General features: G+C 38.1%; 1 protein-coding gene across 1 annotated transcript in view; it reads left to right on the forward strand.

The window, feature by feature from the left end:
* The first annotated feature begins 9,142 nt into the window (after positions 1-9,142).
* Positions 9,143-22,463, forward strand: part of ZNF521 (zinc finger protein 521) — a 199,126-nt gene continuing 185,805 nt past the window's right edge. The window contains exon 1 of the mRNA XM_044682955.1: positions 9,143-12,070. Coding sequence (XP_044538890.1) covers positions 9,158-12,070 — 2,913 coding nt within the window. The 5' untranslated portion in view covers positions 9,143-9,157. The remainder of the gene's footprint in view (positions 12,071-22,463) is intronic.

Here is a 22,463-nt window from a genome sequence, read left to right on the forward strand (position 1 = left end):
TGTAAGTTAAGTAGTACACATATCACTATTCCCATTTCGTAGATAAGGAAACTAAGACCGAAAGAAGTTCGTTTCCCTGGGATCACAGAGTGTGACTAGAACTCGAGTCCTGTGACTCCAAGGCTCCTGTTCCTTTCACTTGTATCAGCTAGCTTCCCAGGATGAAAGAACCTGAGATGAAAAAATATCCTGATAGCATAAATATCAGTGTGAAACCAAAGATAAATGTGTCAATTCAATGATTTGTCACTTCCATAGTCATCAAATAAAGGAATTCTGCAGACAAGGTGTAGGATGCAGGCTTTTCAGCATGAATAACTCACTTTGGAGGAGCAGTTTGCCTCAGAAAGCTGACTCCAAAAAGCAGTTTGTCCCTCCCTGGGCACACAGCTAGCGTGTGCCAGACCTGAGATTTGAATCCAGGCTTCCTGGTTCCCAAGTTCTACACTCTTTCCAGAACAACATATTGAAAACTCAGAGTCTGGTGCTTATCAGTCAAACAGCCAATCCATCAGCAAACATATATGAGATGCCTACTATATGCCAGGCAGTTTCCTTAGCTGTGTGTCAGGGTGGTTTCAAAGAAAAAAAAAAGAAAGGGAAAGAAATAGTGCCAACCCCAAACAATTGGAAACTACTTTTCCTTCTCTCTGGCTTTCAGAAGCACATCGTGATTTCCTTAAATGAATTGGATGATGACTGCTCTCTAACTGGTTTCACATCAGCTTTTTCCTCTGATTTGAGAGGTGGAGTTAAATGTGAACTGCTTAAGAATGCACTGTTTTCTATTTAATTTGGCTGGGGAAGATGGAATTCATTGAGCGCCGTCTGTTCAAATGAACTTTAAGCAACAGCAAGCAAAACATTTATACTCCTTTCTACATACATAATAGCGACGTGTCTGGTGAAGGAGACATAATAGAGCTAAAAGCAAAGGGTTACCTTAAGGGAGGAATAGAGGAATTTTCACTATTTATATAGGTTTATCTTAAGCATTAATAGTTTTCTACAGTAAGAAGCCCTCCCTCCCTCTTCCATCTTTTAACACTTGTCAAGTGCTAAAATAAATTTTTAACTAATAGTGGGGAATCTGTCTCTCTTCCAAGGACAGTGCATTAACACACAGACACACACACGCACGCATGCAGGCATGCATGCTGTCTGTCTGTCTGTCTCTTCCTCTTTCTCAAACTCTTCCCAATCTCCCATCCACCATGCTGTTGTTACCATGAAGCCCTCTTACTGTTCTCCACTCTACTGAGTGGTGATGTATTTAGTAGGTCTTCCCATAGCAGTTGGAAATACTGATAGACTTTTAAAGATCTATAAATTAGAAAAAATATTTAAAGTTCATATTTCTTATTTGAATGCCCATTGCACAGTGTTTGTTTTGAAGTCGCTAAATAAGTTATAACACGAACGAGAGATTTTAACAAGGGACCATTGGTAAAAACTGATATGAAAAAGAAATGTGATTTTTTTTATTACTAAAATAATAGCATTCCCCAAACTGTATATATTTCAGTTGAAGATGAATGGAGAAAATTGCGTAATAATGCATGAGCTTTTGTTTATAGGCACTTTCAACTTTAAGTCTTTCCAGGATTAAAATAGGATATTTAACTTTGTTAGATGACATTCAAAGCGCTCTGATCTAATTGAGATCAGAGTAGCACTTGCGTATTATCATAAATCTTCCTGTGACATATCTATTAAGGAGATATCTCATATTGTTCTTTTTGTACAATGCTTAACTTCCTCATTTAGCATTTGTTCACACCTGTATAGTCCCTTGAGGGTTCTTATCTCCTCTTTAAGGTGGTTCTGTAGCCAATTAGCCAGAGAAGTACTGCAAACTCTATCCAATGTGAAAATAAATATGAAGCGGCTATAATAGGCCTTATAAAATATAATACTACTCCTAGTCAAGGGGAAGGAAGGAAACACCAAAATTTTAATGTCTGGAAATCTATTTGGGGCTTATACCTCTTTGCTTGACATTTATTCTGTTACCTACTGTTTTAAATTTGGCTTTGATATTCAATATGTTCCATTGGCTTTTTTTTTTTTTGCTAAGGTTTTATGGAGAAATAAGGAATATTTGATGTTATAGGTTTAGCACCAGGATTGTACATCAAAACATGTGTAATGCCTGCAACAGTACCTTTCTGTGAGGAATTGAGGAGGAAACATGTATACAGTAATTGGAGACTTGTGAACACAGTCAGCCTGGTTTTAAGTTCTATGAATTTTTAGAAATCCCCACTTACGTCATGTTTAATATTTGTACTGCCAGGATCCACCTTGGTACATGTTTATCCCAAGGCAGGCATTTATGCCAATACCGTACTACTTTATAGAAAACTAATTTCCAGTGGAATCCCCCAAGGGAAAGAAACTTAAATATATCTCTTTTCTATGTATCTACGCTATTTGCACGCAGACATCCCCATGGTCACACACACCCAACACATATGAAGTATACTTTTTTGTTTTCATATACTTTTTTGTCTAGGGACATGAGGCACATTAATTGATCTTCATTATGCTTCAGAGGGTAAAGAACAAGAACTATTATCTTCCTCTTGCAGGTAGACAGACCTAGGAAGGGACAGATTAAATGACTTGGCCGGGTCACTCTCCAAGTCATTTGTGACGCTGGAAGGGGACCTCAGGACTATGAGAGCTAGTTCCTTTTGCAACGATGGCATTCTCAGGGAAAGGGACAGGGCTGGTCGCGATTTCTGGGAATGCCTCGAAAAGTCACTCTTGATGTAAATCCTGTCCCTGTTAAGGAAGCCTTGCTGTGGAGCACTTGTACACACATGATACTGAGTCCCCAAAGGCCAGTTAAGAAACTACTCTGCCGTTACAGTGAACTCACTCAGGTAGCAGGAATATCTCGGCAAGACCGGCTTTCACTGGCTATGCTACGTGAGAAGGCCTTCATGTCCTTCCAGATCCTCGAGATGTCCAGAAACTACTTGTAGGCACCCTAAAAATAATTCTAGAATACCTTTCATCACGATGACAAATCTCTTCCGTCTTGGAGTTATTAGAGCCACTTAGAGTGTTGATGGTATTTCAGCGCTATAGAAAGAAGCCAATAGATGAAGTTCCTCATCCTTAGGAAGATTATGGTGACTAAACTAAGCAAGACAGTTAACTTAAAGGAGAATTTATTGATGGCCTGTGTCTTTTGAGGGACCATTTCCCTTTTCTTTGTTCTTAATTTCATTTTTTTGGCTACTCTTGCTATTTATATTCAAGTGTGCTGGCATTCCTGTCTCACCCCCCCCTTTTTTTTTTTGCTTCTGCTCCTCAAAGATGGGACTACCAAAGTGAGTAGGTCATGCAGCCTTTTGATGACTGAGGGCCCTTTTCTTGGACAGCCTGTTAAATCGGTCAGCAGTACCGGTGATAAAATCACTTTCAGATCTGTAACTCTTCATTCACTACTACCGAGGCTGGCACATGAGAAACTGGCGATGTACCACAGAGATGCTTTGTGCTCCTGTGATTTTTTTCCTCCTCTTTTTTTCCCTATGAAATAACTCCTTCTGGTATTACTTCACTTTTCTGCTAGTGAGCACTTTCCCCTATAAATATGACTGCACAGGTGTTGCTCTGCTCCTAACTGAGTTTCCAGCTGTCCTCCTCTAACACAGACCAGGCGAAATCTGTTGTTTAGTCCTATTAGGCAGACTAGAGAACCATCAAGCCCGAGATGGAGGTCTTCCTTGCAGGATATGGCAGTTTTGTTGCCAGGAGATGGTCAGGAAAGCCTGGCTGGCTAACAAAGACAGTCCTTCAGCTGCTGGGTGTAGTTTCAGATTTGCATCCCCTTTGGCAGCGGCACAGAGACTGCTGCAGTGTGGCCAGCCAGCAAAATTAGGAAATAAGGACCTCTTTTATTTACTCAGGCTGCTGAATCATGGGCATTCCTGTCTGCTTGGAGAAAAGTCAGGCAGCTCTACTTTCCACTCAAAGTCTCAGGAGTGTTTGATACTTTCATCTCTGAGTGTTCACACACTTGTTTTAATGTGCTTTATGGAAATGGTGAAACTCAGCAAGTACAGTTGCTGTAGAAAAACATCTGCACTAACTATTCACACACATTTACATCTTTAAATAGACTTTTAGGTCTTGCAGCCTGGTTTCCAGCAAAGTTTTTCAGCTGCGAGAGCTACAGCTCTCCTAAAGTCAACTGGTGTGAAGTTATTAGTTCCAAAAATTAAAATTTAACATGGACATGCTAAGTGCTTCACACCGAAATGCAGAATGTTTGCCATAACAAAAAAGGCATTCCCAGTTAAGTAGCACTTAGCAAGTGTGAAAGGGGAAAAAGTAATGTTGTTTGAGAAAATAGAATGGAAAGTAATCTTCCAATGTTCCTTCTTTTCTTAAAAAGAAGGTGCTTGTGATCACTGGAATTTACATCAGTAAATGTGCATGTGGTTGGCCCTGTGAGAACCTAGAAGTTTATGGGAACATTGACAGGATCTCTTTCAAGGGCTCGGTTATTCCTTGGAGACTTTTGGCAAAAGAGGACTTAGAGTCTGATATCCTCCCAGCATGTACAGGTTACTTAACCCAATGGGAGTTTAATAAGTGAGTCCCTTGTGTTTCACTGGGAGAATAGACCCATTGATTGTGCTAGTAAAATGAGATATTTGACTTAATTTAAAAAGAAAAAAAAACCAACAGAACTCAACTTTTCAAGGACTGTTTATTTATATAGGATGAACCTTCCTTGGCCTGTCCCACCCTTTTCTCCAACACCATTTCCTGCTTTACAATATTATATTGGTACATCAAATTATGTTGGAATCGATTCATGAAAAATTCCACATGTGGTTTTAAAAATTAATTTGTTTGTAACAATTTAAAATAGTAAGATACTCAGTTAACTCCTTCCCTTCCCATTAGAGAAGGCATCATTTGACTAAAAATTATATGTATATGTAAAACTATGTCTCATTTCTGTTTATCAGTTCTCTCTCTGAAAGTAGACATACACAAGCCATTCTTTAAAGAATATTTCAGTTGCTATATATAATGTTCTTTTGGTTCTGCTTGTTTCTTATAGGTTTTTCATGTTTTTCCAAAATTAACTTGTTTGGCTTTTCTTATGGCATAGGAATACTTCCTCACAATCATATGCCATATAGAGAGGTTTTTTTTTTTTTTAATCTTTACCTTCCATCTGCAAATCAATATAGTATTAGTTCCAAAGCAGAAAAGTGATAAGGTCTGGGCAGTGAGAATTATGTAGTTAGAATGTTGTACCCCAGGACTATGTTCCCCAGAATTCCTTTCCTTTTCATCCTCAAGTTGTGTGCTTACATTGTATATAGTTGTGTGTAACCTCACCCTCTCTCTCTCTCTCTCTTCTCTGGCGGCTTGGTGCTCTCCTCTCCTGCGTGTGTGGTCTGGGGAAATTTCTTTCTTTACTGAGGTTTTGCTTCCCTTTACTTCAAGTTATTATTAATAAACTTTATAAAATATAATACTTGGAGTATTTGGATATTAATTTTTAATCTTACAGGATTAAGAGACTTGCCCAGGGTCACATAGCTAGGAAGTGTCTGAGGCCAGATTTGAATCCAAGACTTTTTGTCTCTAGGCTCTCCATCCACTGAGTCATCTAGCTGCCCTCTCACAGGGGATTTTTTAAATAATATTTTATTTTCCCCTTATTATATGTAAAAACAATTTTAACATTAATTTTTTAGTTCTAAATTCTCTTCCATCTTTTGACCTTCCTTCCTTTCCCTCCCCACTCCCTGAGACACACATTGCGTTTTAAAAGACATTTTAATTGCAAAGATATGTTCCTTCTTAGAGCTAAGCCTGTCTCCTCCAACACTTGCCCAACCAGAAGATCTAAGGTCTTAAAACTAGAAAGAACCTTATAAATCATGAGGGGCGCTAGAGTCAGAATATCTGGGTCCAGATTCCAAGTCTGTCTTGTATTGCTTGAGTGACATTGGATAAACCACTTAAGCTCTCTGTGCCTTAGTTTTCTTTTAACTTGAAAATGAGAGTGTTATACAGAATTAATCCAAGGTCCCTTCTAGTGCCTGTTCTCATGTAACTCTCAATTTTTATAGATGAGGAAACAGAGAGCCAGATAACCAAAATAATTTTCCATCATCACACAGGTAGTAAAGAGCAGAATGAGGCTATGAACTCAGTGCTCCAAATCTGATTCTTTTTCTACAATGACACATTAGGTAAAAGCCAAGTAGAAATCCAAAGTCTAAGAGAGCAGGGAGATGGGATAAAAAAGTCTCCGTATTCTTTTGCAGTCAGTATCTCAGACTGGCTAACCATCGGGCTCACTTGACATGTGGTTGAGATTTACAAGGGAAAGAAAATAGTTATGTAATAGGTAAAGGCAGGTCTAGGCCACAAATGAGAAAATGATTTAAGCATTGTGCTGGTGATTGTGCACTATTTATAACCGCCCATCGCTATACATTCCCTTACACATTTATGTAATAATATATCATGCTTGCACAGGATGTACAGTTGTATAATAAATTCACTTATTAAATTTGTAGGCCCAGTAGCAATGGCATATTCTTCCAGCTCAGTTGCATGACAAATTCTGATTCACTGTTTTCTCTGAATGTACAAAGGAGATGTTTGAAAATATTTTTTAAGGGAAATGACAGGATTTAAGTCTAACAAACCAACTTGAAAGTTGGTAAATTTACACCCAATGTATTCAGCAAATTCAGGAGCTAGCAGTGTCATCTAAGGAAAAGGAAAAAAAAATCTTGGATTTGTTTTAGTTGTTATCAGCTTTCAGTGGCATGTTGTTTTCTTTATGGGAATTAGATAAACTGTTAGAATCATCATTGCTTTTTTTTCTCCTTTATATCTCTCTCTCTCTCTCTCTCTCTCTCTCTCTCTCTCTCTCTCTCTCTTTCCTATTTTTACTGTATGCTGAATGCTCAGTAGTCATGCTCGCCCTGAGCTTATAAGCCTGAACTATCTTTATGTGTACCATGTTGTGTATTCTAGTGGTAGTGATTAGGCCCAATTCTAAGTTAGTTACATGTTGGGTTACGGAGTCATAAGAGAGAGGATGCAAAATCATGCGGTTTTGAACTTGTATTGAAAAGCATTGTTGCAGTGGGCAGGGATCCAAGAATGGTGTTTGGTTGTTTTCTCAGAGTTAGATGGTTGCCATCTGGCATTGATAGTGAGATGGTGTTGTCATCAGTTTCTAGATGCAGGAAAGGAATGGATCCTCATCTGTTTCCTGTGGATAAGCAAGAGGTTGATAATCTAGTAAAAATCTTGTTACCTTAAAGAAAGCAGCCTTGGAAATTGTTTACATAACAGCAGCCAGCTCTGACTTTCATGTGCACACTATAACATGTTAGTGAGCTGGAGTCATTCAGGATTTTTTTTTTTTAATCACTCATTTTCCATACTCGGTATTTTGTTCAATCTACTTTTGTAAAGAAACAATGTTGATAGAGGGCGAAGAACTTTTTGTTTTCATTGATTCAGAGAGGAAGTATTAGAGAAGGAGGAACAGAAGTTGTATGACTTGATTTTGAAATGATCCCGATGGTCTCTGATTTGATAATAAGAAGGCAGCAGAAATAACAGTAAGTACTTGCTAACTATATAGATACAAAAGTGAAGCAATTTTATGGATAACTTGCTTAGCTGAGTAGCTGGCTTGCATTCTTGTTTGTCTTCTCTTTGTTGCTCATAAATCTTTCAGCATTTACCATAATCATTTATCACTTTTCCTGTTTCCAGTTTTTACAAGTTGCTTTGTCTGTGCTCACCTCCAAGTCCAGGTTCTGTTTAGCTAAGGAAGTTCAGGCTGCTGAAGCTTTTGCAAAAAGGAAGAAATGGTGGGCCACCTCTTGAACTTTAAGAACAAAATACACGATTAAAAATCTGGCTCTGGTGAAAGTCTCTCATTTTCCTTTGATCCTAGTTGACTTAGTACATGTAATACCTTGCATTACCCTTCTAACATTTAATAATCTGCTTGTTGGCCTGTGCTATATCCATCTTCTAGTTATTGGAGAAATGCTAGTTGTCTTTCATTACCCAAGAAATAATTATTATTGTGTTTTCTGTCTGCCTTTGTGCGCTTATTTTTTAATATTTTTTTGCTGGAAGCAATAAGGCCTGTATCAATAATAACCCACATGAAAGATTTTTGGTCTTCAGGACTCACTTTTTATATAAAAACAAGCAAAATGCAGAGGGAATTTTTTATTAAATATTAGACATCTGGGTTGACTACATTAATTTTAAATCATTCTTATAATATTTCCTCTTTTCATTTGGTTCTTCAGATGCTCACATAATATGCAAATCATTTTACAATGAATACAAAAGAAACATTAAATATATTAAAATCTGCATTTTAATAAAGTTGTCAATGTATAATATATATCCTGCAACTAAGGAAGAATGATAAAAAGTAATAAAAGGCTAATTTAGACATCGAACTATTTAATAACTTTTCATATTTTACAATCTGATAAAAGTAAATGTAGAATAAAAAGCTTTGGACTCGTGTTTTAAAAACCTCCCTTTTTGACTTCTACCTGCTCTGGCCTTGCTGAGTATTTCTAAATGTCAGAACTCTGCCTACACGCCACAAATAACAAAATCGTCTTTCTGTTCCATTGAAATACATATAAAATGTATTGGTCCGTTCTTTCTTGTTCCAGATGGAGTGGATGTTGAAGACGACCCTACCTGTTCTTGGCCAGCATCCTCGCCTTCCAGTAAGGACCAGACTTCCCCCAGCCATGGAGAAGGTTGTGATTTTGGAGAAGAAGAAGGCGGCCCAGGACTCCCCTACCCGTGTCAGTTCTGCGACAAGTCCTTCAGTCGCCTCAGCTACTTAAAGCACCATGAGCAGAGTCACAGCGACAAGCTGCCCTTTAAGTGCACCTATTGTAGTAGACTGTTTAAACACAAGCGGAGCCGAGACCGCCATATAAAACTCCACACGGGAGACAAGAAGTACCATTGTAGTGAGTGTGACGCAGCGTTCTCTAGAAGCGACCACCTAAAAATCCACTTAAAGACTCACACGTCCAACAAGCCATATAAATGTGCCATTTGTCGACGTGGCTTCCTCTCGTCCAGCTCCCTCCACGGTCACATGCAGGTTCACGAGCGGAACAAGGACGGCTCCCAGCCGGGCTCCAGGATGGAGGACTGGAAGATGAAGGACACCCAGAAGTGTAGCCAGTGCGAGGAAGGCTTCGACTTTCCCGAGGATCTCCAGAAGCACATCGCCGAGTGCCACCCCGAGTGTTCCCCGAACGAAGACCGCGCCGCCCTTCAGTGCGTTTACTGCCACGAGCTTTTTGTGGAGGAGACCTCGCTGCTGAACCACATGGAGCAGGTGCACAGCGGGGAGAAGAAGAATTCCTGCAGTATTTGCTCGGAGAGCTTTCACACGGTGGAGGAGCTATACAGTCACATGGACAGTCACCAGCAGCCCGAGTCCTGTAACCACAGCAATAGCCCTTCTCTGGTCACCGTAGGCTACACCTCAGTATCGAGCACCACCCCTGATTCCAACCTCTCCGTGGACAGCTCCACCATGGTGGAGGCGGCCCCGCCCCTCCCCAAGAGCCGGGGGCGGAAGCGGGCCGCCCAGCAAGCCTCGGACATTACTGGGCCCTCCAGTAAGCAGGCTAAAGTGACCTACAGCTGCATCTACTGCAATAAACAGTTATTTTCGAGTCTTGCAGTGCTGCAGATTCACCTAAAAACTATGCATTTAGATAAGCCTGAGCAGGCCCACATCTGTCAGTATTGCTTAGAAGTGTTACCCTCCCTCTACAACCTGAACGAACATCTTAAACAAGTCCACGAAGCTCAGGACCCGGCTCTGATTGTTTCGGCCATGCCCGCCATGGTCTACCAGTGCAACTTCTGTTCGGAAGTTTTTAATGACCTCAACACTCTCCAGGAACACATCCGATGTTCTCATGGATTTGCAAATCCTGCTGCTAAGGACAGTAATGCATTCTTTTGTCCTCATTGCTATATGGGGTTTCTTACTGATTCTTCCTTAGAAGAGCACATAAGACAGGTCCATTGTGACCTTAGCAGTTCCCGTTTTGGTTCCCCGGTGCTTGGAACACCAAAAGATCCTGTCGTGGAAGTGTATTCTTGTTCCTACTGTACAAATTCTCCAATATTCAACAGTGTTCTCAAATTGAACAAGCATATTAAAGAAAACCATAAGAACATTCCTTTGGCACTGAATTACATTCACAATGGAAAGAAATCCAGGGCCCTGAGCCCACTCTCTCCTGTGACAATAGAACAGACATCTCTAAAAATGATGCAGGCTGTCGGTGGGGCTCCTCAGCGTCCAACGGGGGAATATATTTGTAACCAATGTGGGGCAAAATACACTTCCCTGGACAGTTTTCAGACTCATTTAAAAACTCACCTGGATACTGTGTTGCCCAAACTGACCTGTCCTCAGTGTAACAAGGAGTTTCCAAATCAGGAATCTCTGCTGAAGCATGTCACCATCCATTTCATGATCACCTCAACGTATTATATCTGTGAAAGCTGTGATAAGCAGTTCACGTCTGTGGATGACCTCCAGAAGCACCTGCTGGACATGCACACCTTTGTCTTCTTCCGTTGCACCCTCTGCCAGGAGGTCTTTGACTCCAAAGTGTCTATTCAGCTCCACTTGGCTGTGAAACACAGCAATGAAAAAAAAGTCTACAGGTGTACCTCCTGCAACTGGGACTTCCGCAATGAGACCGACCTCCAGCTCCACGTCAAACACAACCACCTGGAGAACCAGGGGAAGGTGCACAAGTGTATCTTCTGTGGAGAGTCTTTTGGGACCGAGGTGGAACTCCAGTGCCACATTACGACCCACAGTAAGAAGTACAATTGCAAGTTTTGCAGCAAAGCGTTCCACGCCATCATTTTGTTGGAGAAGCACTTGAGGGAAAAGCATTGCGTCTTCGAGACAAAAACTCCCAACTGTGGCACCAATGGAGCGTCTGAACAAGTGCAGAAAGAGGAGGTAGAACTCCAGACCTTGCTGACCAATAGTCAGGAGTCCCACAATAGCCACGACGGGAGCGAAGAAGACGTTGATGCATCTGAGCCCATGTACGGATGTGACATTTGCGGTGCAGCCTACACCATGGAGACTCTGCTGCAGAATCACCAGCTTCGAGACCACAACATTCGACCTGGAGAAAGTGCCATAGTCAAGAAAAAAGCAGAGCTCATTAAAGGGAATTACAAATGTAATGTCTGCTCTCGAACATTCTTCTCGGAGAATGGTCTCCGTGAGCATATGCAGACCCACTTGGGGCCGGTGAAGCACTACATGTGCCCCATTTGTGGAGAACGGTTTCCTTCCCTTCTGACTCTCACTGAACACAAAGTGACACATAGTAAGAGTCTGGATACTGGGAACTGCCGGATCTGCAAGATGCCCCTCCAGAGCGAGGAGGAATTTTTAGAGCATTGCCAAATGCACCCCGACCTGAGAAATTCCTTGACAGGATTTCGTTGCGTGGTATGCATGCAGACGGTGACCTCTACCTTGGAACTCAAAATCCATGGGACATTCCACATGCAAAAAACAGGGAACGGGTCCGCTGTACAAACCACAGGGCGTGCACAGCATCTCCAAAAACTGTATAAGTGTGCGTCTTGCCTGAAGGAATTCCGCTCCAAACAAGATCTGGTGAAGCTCGACATCAACGGTCTACCGTACGGCCTCTGCGCTGGCTGCGTGAATCTCAGTAAGAGTGGCAGCCCCAACATCAGCATCCCTTCCAGCAGTAGTAGACCAGGCATGGGCCAGAATGAGAACTTGGGTTCCATGGAGAGTAAAGTCAAGGCAGGGGGACTGAAGACTCGTTGCTCGAGTTGCAATGTTAAATTTGAATCGGAAAGTGAACTTCAGAATCACATCCAGTCCATCCACAGAGAGCTCGTCCCAGATAGCAACAGTACGCAGTTGAAAACACCCCAAGTATCGCCCATGCCCAGAATCAGTCCTTCCCAGTCGGATGAGGTAACTTTTCTTTTTATGTTTGCTGTTTAACCTCCTCAAGAAACTCTCTCCACTCTCTCCTCACACTTTCTTCAGCTTTATTGTCACTTGCCAAGAGGGGTTTAGATTGAAATGTGATCTAGTTTTCCCCCATAGCTGCTAGCTTGCAATTACTTGCATCTCGATAAGCAGCATTTTGGATTGAATGGTGCAAAATAGGACTAATTCCAGTCTCCCTAGGATATTGTCTTCTCTATGACTGAAGAGACCAGCATTCATGCCAGCACAACTGAGATCTGGAATCTTAGCGCAGCTCCACTGTGAACTGGAATCCCCAGCTATGACTTGTGTGTATAGCAAATAGATAATGACATAAAAGTAAGATACCATGAGCCAACATGCTGGCTTAAAGAGTAAATTAAAAAGAATATATATTTGTGAATAACAAATTGGTTCAGGGTGGCTTTTTAATACCATGCTGTCAACACTCACTGTTCTCTTTTGTCTTCTGGGTAGAGATGAAAACGTTGCCTCACAACACCATTTAAAGAAACCATTCATCAAATACCCCATACACAGTACCCTGACTAAAGACACTATCTAGGATTTCAACTCTTTATTTGGGCTTAATTTTTTCAAATTAATTTTTTCTTCTTTCTCTGAGATGGTTTTCATATGCTTTCCTCCCCCCAAGATAAAGACAAGAAACAAAATCCATTCTAAAAAAAGGCAGCTTTGTCAACCATCAGTCCTAGAAGTTGAATAGTTCCTTATAATTTCTTTAATGTTTTGATGGCAATATTCAAACTTGGCTTCTCTTGCTTGCAGTTTGCCCAAACTTTTATTGGGACCAACAAATGCCCCTTGGGATAGTTATCTCCTTTTGTTCCAGGGTCACTGAATTTTTCTTATCTGTTCTCTGCACTTCTACTCATTTGGGCATACCCACAGTCCTTCGCTATAGATGACTATTGAGCAGCTGGTAGGAGCTATCTGAAAAGAAAAGCATCTTCTCACAGTGTCTCATCTCTGTGGCAGGCAGATTCCTACACTTGGTATCTATTCTCCATTTACTCTTCCATAAGACATCTGCCTTAGGGAATATTAATATTAATTGTTATTATTACCACTAGTAATAGTCATAGGAGAGATGGATTTGGCCAGTGATAGCACTGGTATGAGAGCCTGCTAGGCAAGGGGACTCCCTGGACCAATGCACTTCAGCCCCTTCTCTGTAATGTGTAGTCTTAGTTGCCTAGAGCAGAGGTATTCCAGCATGCTGAGCAATGGGATGTGCAACACTCCTGAGTACAGCTTTACCTACCTCAAAATGCAGCTGGAAAATATTTAGCAAAATACATAAAAACACAAAGAAAATTGATAATGTTAATCTGTGTTTTTCTAAGTCAATTTGGATCCTCAAAGATCCTTAGGTACAGTAGTGGTCCCTGTTTTTCTTTGAGTTTGCTATCACTGACCTAGAACACTGATTGATTTCTCCAGCATGTAGCAGTCAGGACTTGAATCTCAGGACTTCCTATCTTTAGAGCTACTTTTTTTTTTTATCCACAATACTATGCTGTGATAATAATGATTTATTTCAGTTATTTTTCAGTCATTTCTGATTCTTTAGAACCCCATTTGGGGTTTTCTTGGCAAAGACAGTAGAGGAGTTTGCCATTTCTTTCTTCAACTCTTTTTTACAGATGAGGAAACTGAGGCATACAGTGACAGTGTTAAGTGACTTGCCTGAGGTCACATAGCCTGCAAGTATCTGAGGCTGGATTTGAACTCAGGTCTTCTGGATTCCAGGTGCAGTGCTCTTTCCACTGTGCCACTTATGAAATGGTCCATTGATATTAAATGCAAAAAAAGAATGAGAGTAGCCCTGGGACAAGCGCTATCTGAACCTCATCAACTATAAGATGACAACAACAGCAATAGCAACAGTAGTAGCATCAACATCCTTTCAAATAGCACAGGGCCATTAAGAAAATGGTTTTGAGATTGCTTCATACTTTGTTTTGGGCCAGAGGCTTCCCTTGAAATAAAAATGAGAGAGTTGAAATTAATCAAATGGCATTTTAAAGGTAAACACTAAAGCAGCTACTGAAAAACTGGGAGATTCAAGTTCAATTTGTATATCACTGGGATTGAATTAAAATGTATATAGATACTTTTTTAAAAAGCAAATACAACCCCCCCCCAATATCCCAAGCTTCTTGTTTGTTTTTTTCTTTTAAACAAAAAAGATCTTAGGAAATAGTCTTTGCTAATTTATTTCTTCTGGTTCACTAATCCTGTTCCTCACTAGTGAGGCCACAGATGCCCCTTTATCATTTTGGCCTATTTTCTATTATATTTTTAAGCTATTAGATTTATTATTTAGATTTATATTGCAAATATTTCATAGAGGAGGGATGCTACAACTACAACTATAATGAGCTACTAAGTATTAGTAACAAGTGGATTTGGAATTGTTAGGTTAATAGCTAATAGTTTCCAATCTTATTCATAGGACTGAGTCAAGCTAGATCTTAAGGATGCTGCTAATCTTGATAACAATTAGTAAGCTTTTCTATAGCCTTAATTTACTTAGTGTTCCATGTTTTAATATTGGTTAAGCACTTATAACTTATTTGAATATTTTCCAATTAAAGAAAAGGAGCTCATAATAAATTCCTACTTCCCAGATAATGTCTAAGGAAAATAGTTGCTTTAAAAATTACCCTTCTTGAATAGATTCTCTTACTCTATATTGGAAAGAATAGAAGCTTCTTCAGGGAAGAGGCCATTTTATTTTCATCTTTTGTCTCCAGTGCCTTGCATACAGTTTATGCTTTTTTTTAACCCTTACCTTCCATCTTAGAAACAGTACTGTGTATATTGGTTCCAAGGCATGAGTGGTAAGGACTAGGCAATGGGGAATAAGTGACTTGCCTAGGGTCACACAGCTAGGAAGTGTCTACAACCAGATTTGAACCCAGGACCTCTTGTCTATAGGCCTGACTCTTAATGCACTAAGCCACCTAGCTGCCCCCAGCTTAATAAATGTTTAATTGCCTAATTTAATTGCTTAATAAATGTTAGAATTGAATTGAAAGGCTTGAATTAAGACTAAATTATGTCTTTAATTTCCTGGACTTCAGACAGATTTGAATTTCTCGTAGATTTATATTTATTCAGTGTCTCTGGTTTTTACTACATAGTCGTAGAATTGGAGTTTTAGAATTGAAATGGATCTTAGTGTTCATCTGAGCCAACCTCTTCATTTTATATAAGAGGAAATAGAAGCTTAGAGAAGTTGTTAAGTAATGTAAGCCAGGTCATTCAGTTTGTAAGTGTCAGAGCCAAATTTAAACCCTTGTTTTGATTTTTTCATGTGGTTCTCTTTCATCTGAATCCCAAGTCCTTTGCTAGATTTCATTTCTCATGTCATTCCCTCCATCATCATCATCATCATCATCATCATCATCTTCATCTTAATCGTCATTCTCATGATCACTTTCTTGAAATTATGATGAAGGTATTGAATTTTTTCCTTATCTGATTCTGTGCTGGGTCCTATAGAACTTAAACAACACCCACCTTCTGGTAGTTCATAATTCAATATAGACAGCATTGCTATGGGTATCATCCAGAAATATGGGAGGTTGAACACAGCTATACAAGAAATAAACAGGTCGGAACAGTAGCCTCATACAGTGCTCTCCTTGTGAAGGAGCATTTAAATAAATAATTATTTTTACTTGTTACAGAGTATAACATTTGTGTCTTTTCAAGGTTGATAACATATAAATTATCCATTTGATTACATGGCACCTAGAAACTATTGAGGAAAATCTCAGAGAAGATGAGACTATAAGAAGCCTTTGGTAATCTGTATACCTCATGCTAATAAATAACATAGCCAAAAGGAATTTGATATGTCTTGTGTGTGATTTGGAACACCTGTGTAGGAACCTCTGATGCATTTGAAGACATGGGTAGTATTTTAGTATTTTTTTCCCCTCACTGAGAGTCATGACTTTGAAAGAGAAAAAAGGCCATGGGAATTAAAGATCTGGCAAATAGATAGTGTTAAAGTTCAGGACTTATTTTTCTTGACCAGGGCTTAGGTACGGGAATGTTTTACTCTTAGAAAAGGTTGAATCAGTATTAATTTTTGATGCATGATTGTTCTACCAACGTTTCTGGTCCTGTATCTCTTAGAAAATATTTTATACCACTTTTTGTGTACAGAAATGTGAGTAGAAATAATGGTATTTCACCATTGCTACCATATTAGAATTTGTGATCACCAGGAACTTTTCCATTACCCTTTGGACTACTTGTGATTTTAGTGCTTCTGATATTAGGCAGATCTATGACATTATTATCACCAGGAGAATACAAATATTGAAAAGATGAACTTTTTAAAATCATTTAAATCATGACATAATATTTAAAATGCAATTCATTCCAATCTCTTGTCCAGTATCTTATCAGTCTGTAGTATCTATTCAAGATATACGTATTCATTGGCCTAATTTGATCAATAGACTTTCTCTTTCCAGCAGCATATTATGGCCTATGCATGGTGCTTTTCATCCACTTTGTTCATGCATCATAGTAGTTAGACAATTTTATTTCTCATTTATTTATATTTTCCTGAAAAAACTGTAGCTTAGTGAAGTTAGTTCAGTGTTGTCTGTGAATGAAAACATTTGAAACATCTACAATCGATAAGTAATAGAGCCAATACTTTTCATTTTTATTTATATTCATACTATCTATTTTCCATGATAGTGCTGAACCTCAACAAATATATAGTTCCCTTTTATATGCCATATTTGATGTCAGCAGTTAGTATATTTCTGAGCAAAATGAACTTCCTTTCTTTATGTATGCTTATCATTGGATGTATGTGTAGCCAACATGGATGCAGTAGGGCCTCTGACTATGATACTCTTATAGTTGTCCTCCCTTTGGGAACACTTTCCGGTGTTGTCCATAGGATACTCGACGTGTCTTTCTGTTAATGCTGCCTAGGGACTAGCATGGCCTCTGTCTATGGGTAAGCATTATGATTAAAATGTGGCATCAAATGCTTCCTTCCTAAAACTACTCTGAACTATCACTCCCCTGCACGAAGGCCCCTCAGTGACGGGGGCTACAGAACTCTAGTTTTTTCTGAATTTATTCCCACTGATGGTTAAAGAATCCGGTGATTGCCTAGTTCAATGTAAGTGAGATTTTCCTAACATTAGTAGATTTCAAACAGCATAGGACAGGATATAATAGTGGCAGAGCACAGTCCCTCGGCTAGAGGACTTCCTCTGTTCAAACTAGAGTAGCCCATACATTTTTATCTGTTTTGCTAGCAGTTTTGTCTCATTAGTCTGAGCAAATATTTATTAGCTTCTTACTATGTGCCAAGCACAGGTCTTAGCTCTGGATATGCAAAGAAAAGAAAAAAAATTCAAAACCAACCCATAGTCCCTGCCCTCAAGGAACTCATGTTCTAATGGAGCTGAAGACATGGAAACTGCTTTATACATTTAAAATATATGCTGAATAGAAAGAAAGGCACTAATAATTTAGGGGGAGAATGAGAGCAAAAAAGACTTCTTGGATAAAGGTTTTGAGCTAAATATTGAAGGAAGCCAGACAAGCTAATAGATGGAAGTAAGGAGCATTTCAGGCATATGGTACAGCCATTGGAAAGGAATGAAGTCCAAAGTGGAGGGTGATGTGCAAGGAGCAAGAAAAGCAACGTCGTTTGATCATAGAGCACTTAGAAGAAAGAAGAATGAAAAGGTAGAACAGACCCATAAAATCCAAAGGCTTTCGCTTTTGATCTTAGAGATAATAGGAAGACACTAGAATTTATTGAGTTGGTTGTGTTAAAGATTGTGACATGGTTAGACCTCTGCTTTAGGGAGATCTCTTTGGCCACCAAGTGAAGGATGAATTATAGTAGGGAGACACTTGAGGCAGAGGGATAAACTGGAAGGATATTATAATAGTCCAGACATCAGAAGATGCACCAGGGTGGTGTCTGTGTGAGTAGAGAGAAGGGAATATACACAAAGGATATCTGTAAAAGAATCAGTGACAAAATTTTTCTATAGATTGCTTATGTGAGCTAAGAGGAACTAAGAAATTCAGGGTGACTCCAAGATTGAGAGCCTGTGTGACTAGGTGGATGATGTTGCCCTCTAAGTATAGAAGTTTCTCTGGAGTTTGGAAGAGAAGTTCTGGGCAGAAAGACAATTAACTCTGTTTCAGCTATTTGATAGCTGGAGATGCAATACTGGAGCACATTAGGGATGTCTAAGTAATTCTGAAAATCATTTGCACAGAGATGATAATTGAAGCCATGAAAGCTGATGAGATCACCAAATAATAGTATATAACAGAATTTTTCAATATTTTGGGGGTCATGAACCCATTTGTAAGTGTTGTGAAGCCTAGGGACTTCTTCTTAGAAAAATGTTTTTAATTGCATAAAATAAAATATGCAAGATTCTAAAGATCAATTATATCAAAATAGTTAAAAAACCCTCTATTAAAAATAATTTTATGGATCCTTGATTAAGAGCCTCTGAGGTTAAGAAGAGGACCTAAAATAGACTTTGGGAGAAATCCAAAATGTGTGTAACCTGGAGAAAGATCCAGCAAAGTGGGGGGACTGAAAAGGAGCAGTTGGGTAATAAGAAAACCAGGATAGAGTGGAGTCATAAAAATTTTGAGACAAGAGAATATTCTGGATAATAAAGTAATGAACAACATCATAAGATGAAGAGAGATCAAGAAAGAATAAGGATTTAGAAATGATCATTGTATACGACAAGAGATCATTGATAATTTTGGATAGAGCTGTTTTAGTTGAGTGATGTTGGAAGTAAGATTACAAAGGATTAGAAGAGAGTTAGATGAAAGAAAGTGGATGTATCAATTGTAGGCACCTTTATCAAGGAGTTTAACCACAAAAAGGAGAAAAGATAATGAATAATAAAACTTTAGTCAGATCAAGGAGGGAAGGATGGGGGGAAGCGTGGTAGTGTTCATGGGGAACAGAGAAGAAACTAGTGAATATGAAAAGATTGGAGATTAGGGAGACTGAGGGTGATAGAGGAATCTCTTGGAGAATTCGGTAAAGAAAAAGGAAGCATCAAAATATTTTATCATCTAGAATCACTTTCGACCAGTAAGGAAGAAATGGTTTTTAAAATGTAAGTAAAAAGAAACCATATGAGAAAAATGAACTTAGAGTTTATCAAATCTGGGAAAATTTAATATGGACCTTGAATTTGAAGAGCAAATTTCAGAAAGTTAAAGGGAGGGGAATGATATTTTTGATTCCTTAACCAGAAATATTTAAGGAAAAATGGCTTTAGAAATAGGAGTGATTATAAAGTATGGGATTTTGTCTGTATGCTGATATTGATGGGAAATAAAAAGTGAAAATATTTAAAATTCTGTGAAAATTTCTTCTTTTAAAAGGAATTTACAAAAGTGAAAAATGGCATATGATCAAAGGTAGAGTAATGTAGACTTACAAAAATAGTATTTAAAAGTTAGGTAATTATTCTCAGGACAACATTTTAAGCCACTGCTTAGGCTAGATGACATAATATTAAAAGACTACAGAAATCTGACTCATTAATTTCTATTTTGCTTTTATCAGCTTTTGAAAAGATTATCTATAAAATTTAAGTAGTAGAGCAAATTAGTTAATGGGAATTTGGAACAGAAAGGAGATAAGGAGAAGGTGAAAAAGATTTTGGGAACTTTATTTGATACATGTCTCTAAAGCATGATGAATTAAATCCCAAAATACTGAAGAAAGATACATAAATATATGATCACAGAAGTACCATTGAAAATCTTTTATAGATAGTGTTGTCCAAACCAATAAATTTTAAAAATAGAATTAATTTTAGACATATAATTAAACGTATAGTTTTTTTAATTGTTTGTTATATTAAATTTCCAGGTATGTCTCTTCCACCCAACTTTCATCACACTAGAGAGGGCATCATTTGATTAAAAAAAAGGATATATAAAACAATGTCATGCATATTTTTATTTATTAGTTATTTTTAAATCATTATGGGAAAAACACAATAACAATGATTATTAGCATTGGTTCTTTAATCAACCTAAAATTAAGATGTTCCAACCTTGCCCAGTTTATTTTGTTGATAAGGTCACTAGATTTACTTTGTCAGGGCATATAAGACATTTTACTAATACATCTGTGCATACGATCTGGAGAAATATATACTAGATTAGAGCAAAATTAGGTAATTAATCAACTGTATTTGCAAACTTTTGATAAATGTAATCACATTAGCTTAGAATAATATCTTTAGCAAGCATGCTTCTAAAGAGCTCTGTCATCAACCCGATTCAGTATTTTTAAAAAATCAATAACTGGGACAAGAACATTGAAAGTGTAGTTAGCAAATTTGTGGATGCCATAAATCTAGGAAGGATAACTTGTATACTGGATGTCGGAATCAAGATTCAAATAGATTTTAGAAGCCTGGAAGAGTGGACTTAAAATTTTTTTTAAAGACTTTTGGTGGGGACAATTTTAAATCCTACATTTAAATGTAAAAAGTAATTGTACCTAAAGGAATTTGAAATGGAACCCAAGATTGTGATATAAGATTAAATTTCTCCTTTCTCTTGCATACTGCTAAATGTACTTTACTCCCTAGATCCTGCCACTTATTCCCATATAAAGTTTCTAGTTACATCCTTCTTACCACAACTGTCTTAGGTGCATGCACCATTAAGTAATCTCCTCTTGGGACAAATTATCTTCTCCAATAATGTGTTCCCTTCAATCCATTCTGAATACTAAGGTAAAGTTGTCTACCACTTGCCATTTTGATTACATCTTATCCAGTATATTTGGGGACTTTAGAACTGGGGATTTCAGGGAGCTGTTCTCAACAGAGGGGACTAGTTCACAGCACACTTAGTTGTATTATAGGATTTAGGTAGATCAATATTGGACATGAAATATGCTGAACATATTTTTTAAATTTTCTATAGAAATACTATCATTTCTATATATGTAAATTAATGAATATGTCCATCCATTTCTTCCTATTGTAATTATATTTATACCTTTCCCCCCCCTTTAGATTGTATGCTGCTGAGAACTATATGTTTCTTTGAGAGCAGGTACTTATATTTAACTGAAACTATGAGCCCAATAGTTGTATAATAAGTAATGCCATATATCTCATGAGAACCTAATACATATTTGATATTAATGATGATAATGATGAATAATGATTGTCCAGCTATGGGGAATAGTATATAGCATGCAAGAAAAGAAGAGGTAGATTAAAAGAGTGATGGAATAAATAATTGATGACGAAGACTTCTTTTGAGGAATTTATTTCTTGTCCTTACCTTTTTAACAATGTAAGTGAAATGGAAGAATACTTACAAAAAATAAACTGTCTGGACTATCAGAGGGGGAAATAAATATCTGAATAAACTTATTTTAGAAAAATAAACTGATCAGGCCATAAATGAATTTCATAAGAAAAAACATGAGGACCAGATGGATTTTCAAGAGAATTCTACCCAACAATCAAAGATCCAGTAATTCCAATATTAAATAAGTTATTTGAAATAACAGGTAAAAAAAAGGAGTCTTATCAAATTACTTTTATGAAGCAAATATGGTGCAGATATCTTAATCAGGAAGAACAAAAACAGAGAAAGAAAATTAGAGACCAATTTCATGAATGAATATGAATGCAAAAATCCTAAATAAAATGCTAGCTAGGAGACTACAATGATATTTCACAAAGATTATACATTGTTACCAAACAGGTTTTGTACCAGGAATGCAAGGATGGTTTAATATAAGGAACACAAGCATGATGTTTCTAATCAACTGAACTCTCACTTTGGGAAAGCATATCAAGAAGACAGGTATAAGATATATTAAAAAAGGAGAAAGATTTCTTAGCAACATGACTTGATGAAGGACTGTGTAATAGAAAAAGAAGAACTTATTGCAAAGGAAAATATGAAGTCACCTAAAAAACCCTGCAAGAGAGAAAATGTGGAGATGAGAAAGATGATGAGAAAGAAATTTTTAAGCGGTAGCTCATAACTTAGATATGGGAGGGAGGGCAAAGGAATAATTCTGAAAACAGGGAGCTTGATAAAACGAGTTGCATTAGTCCAATTAGGAAAGACATGACAAAGACTTAGAGACTAGGCATTTGATTTTCAGGGAGTGAGATTGGATTTGGATACTGTGATTAAAAAAAAGGTGAGGGTAAAGTAATAGAGGAAGTAAAGAATCAGGGCATGTTTAGGACGATCGTGAGGTTTCTTGCTGGAGATGATGTGATTATGATCCTCAAGTATAATGTGAAAATCATACAAAGGA

The sequence above is a fragment of the Gracilinanus agilis genome, chromosome 1, assembly GCF_016433145.1.
Source record: "Gracilinanus agilis isolate LMUSP501 chromosome 1, AgileGrace, whole genome shotgun sequence".
In the NCBI taxonomy this organism is placed as follows: domain Eukaryota; kingdom Metazoa; phylum Chordata; class Mammalia; order Didelphimorphia; family Didelphidae; genus Gracilinanus; species Gracilinanus agilis.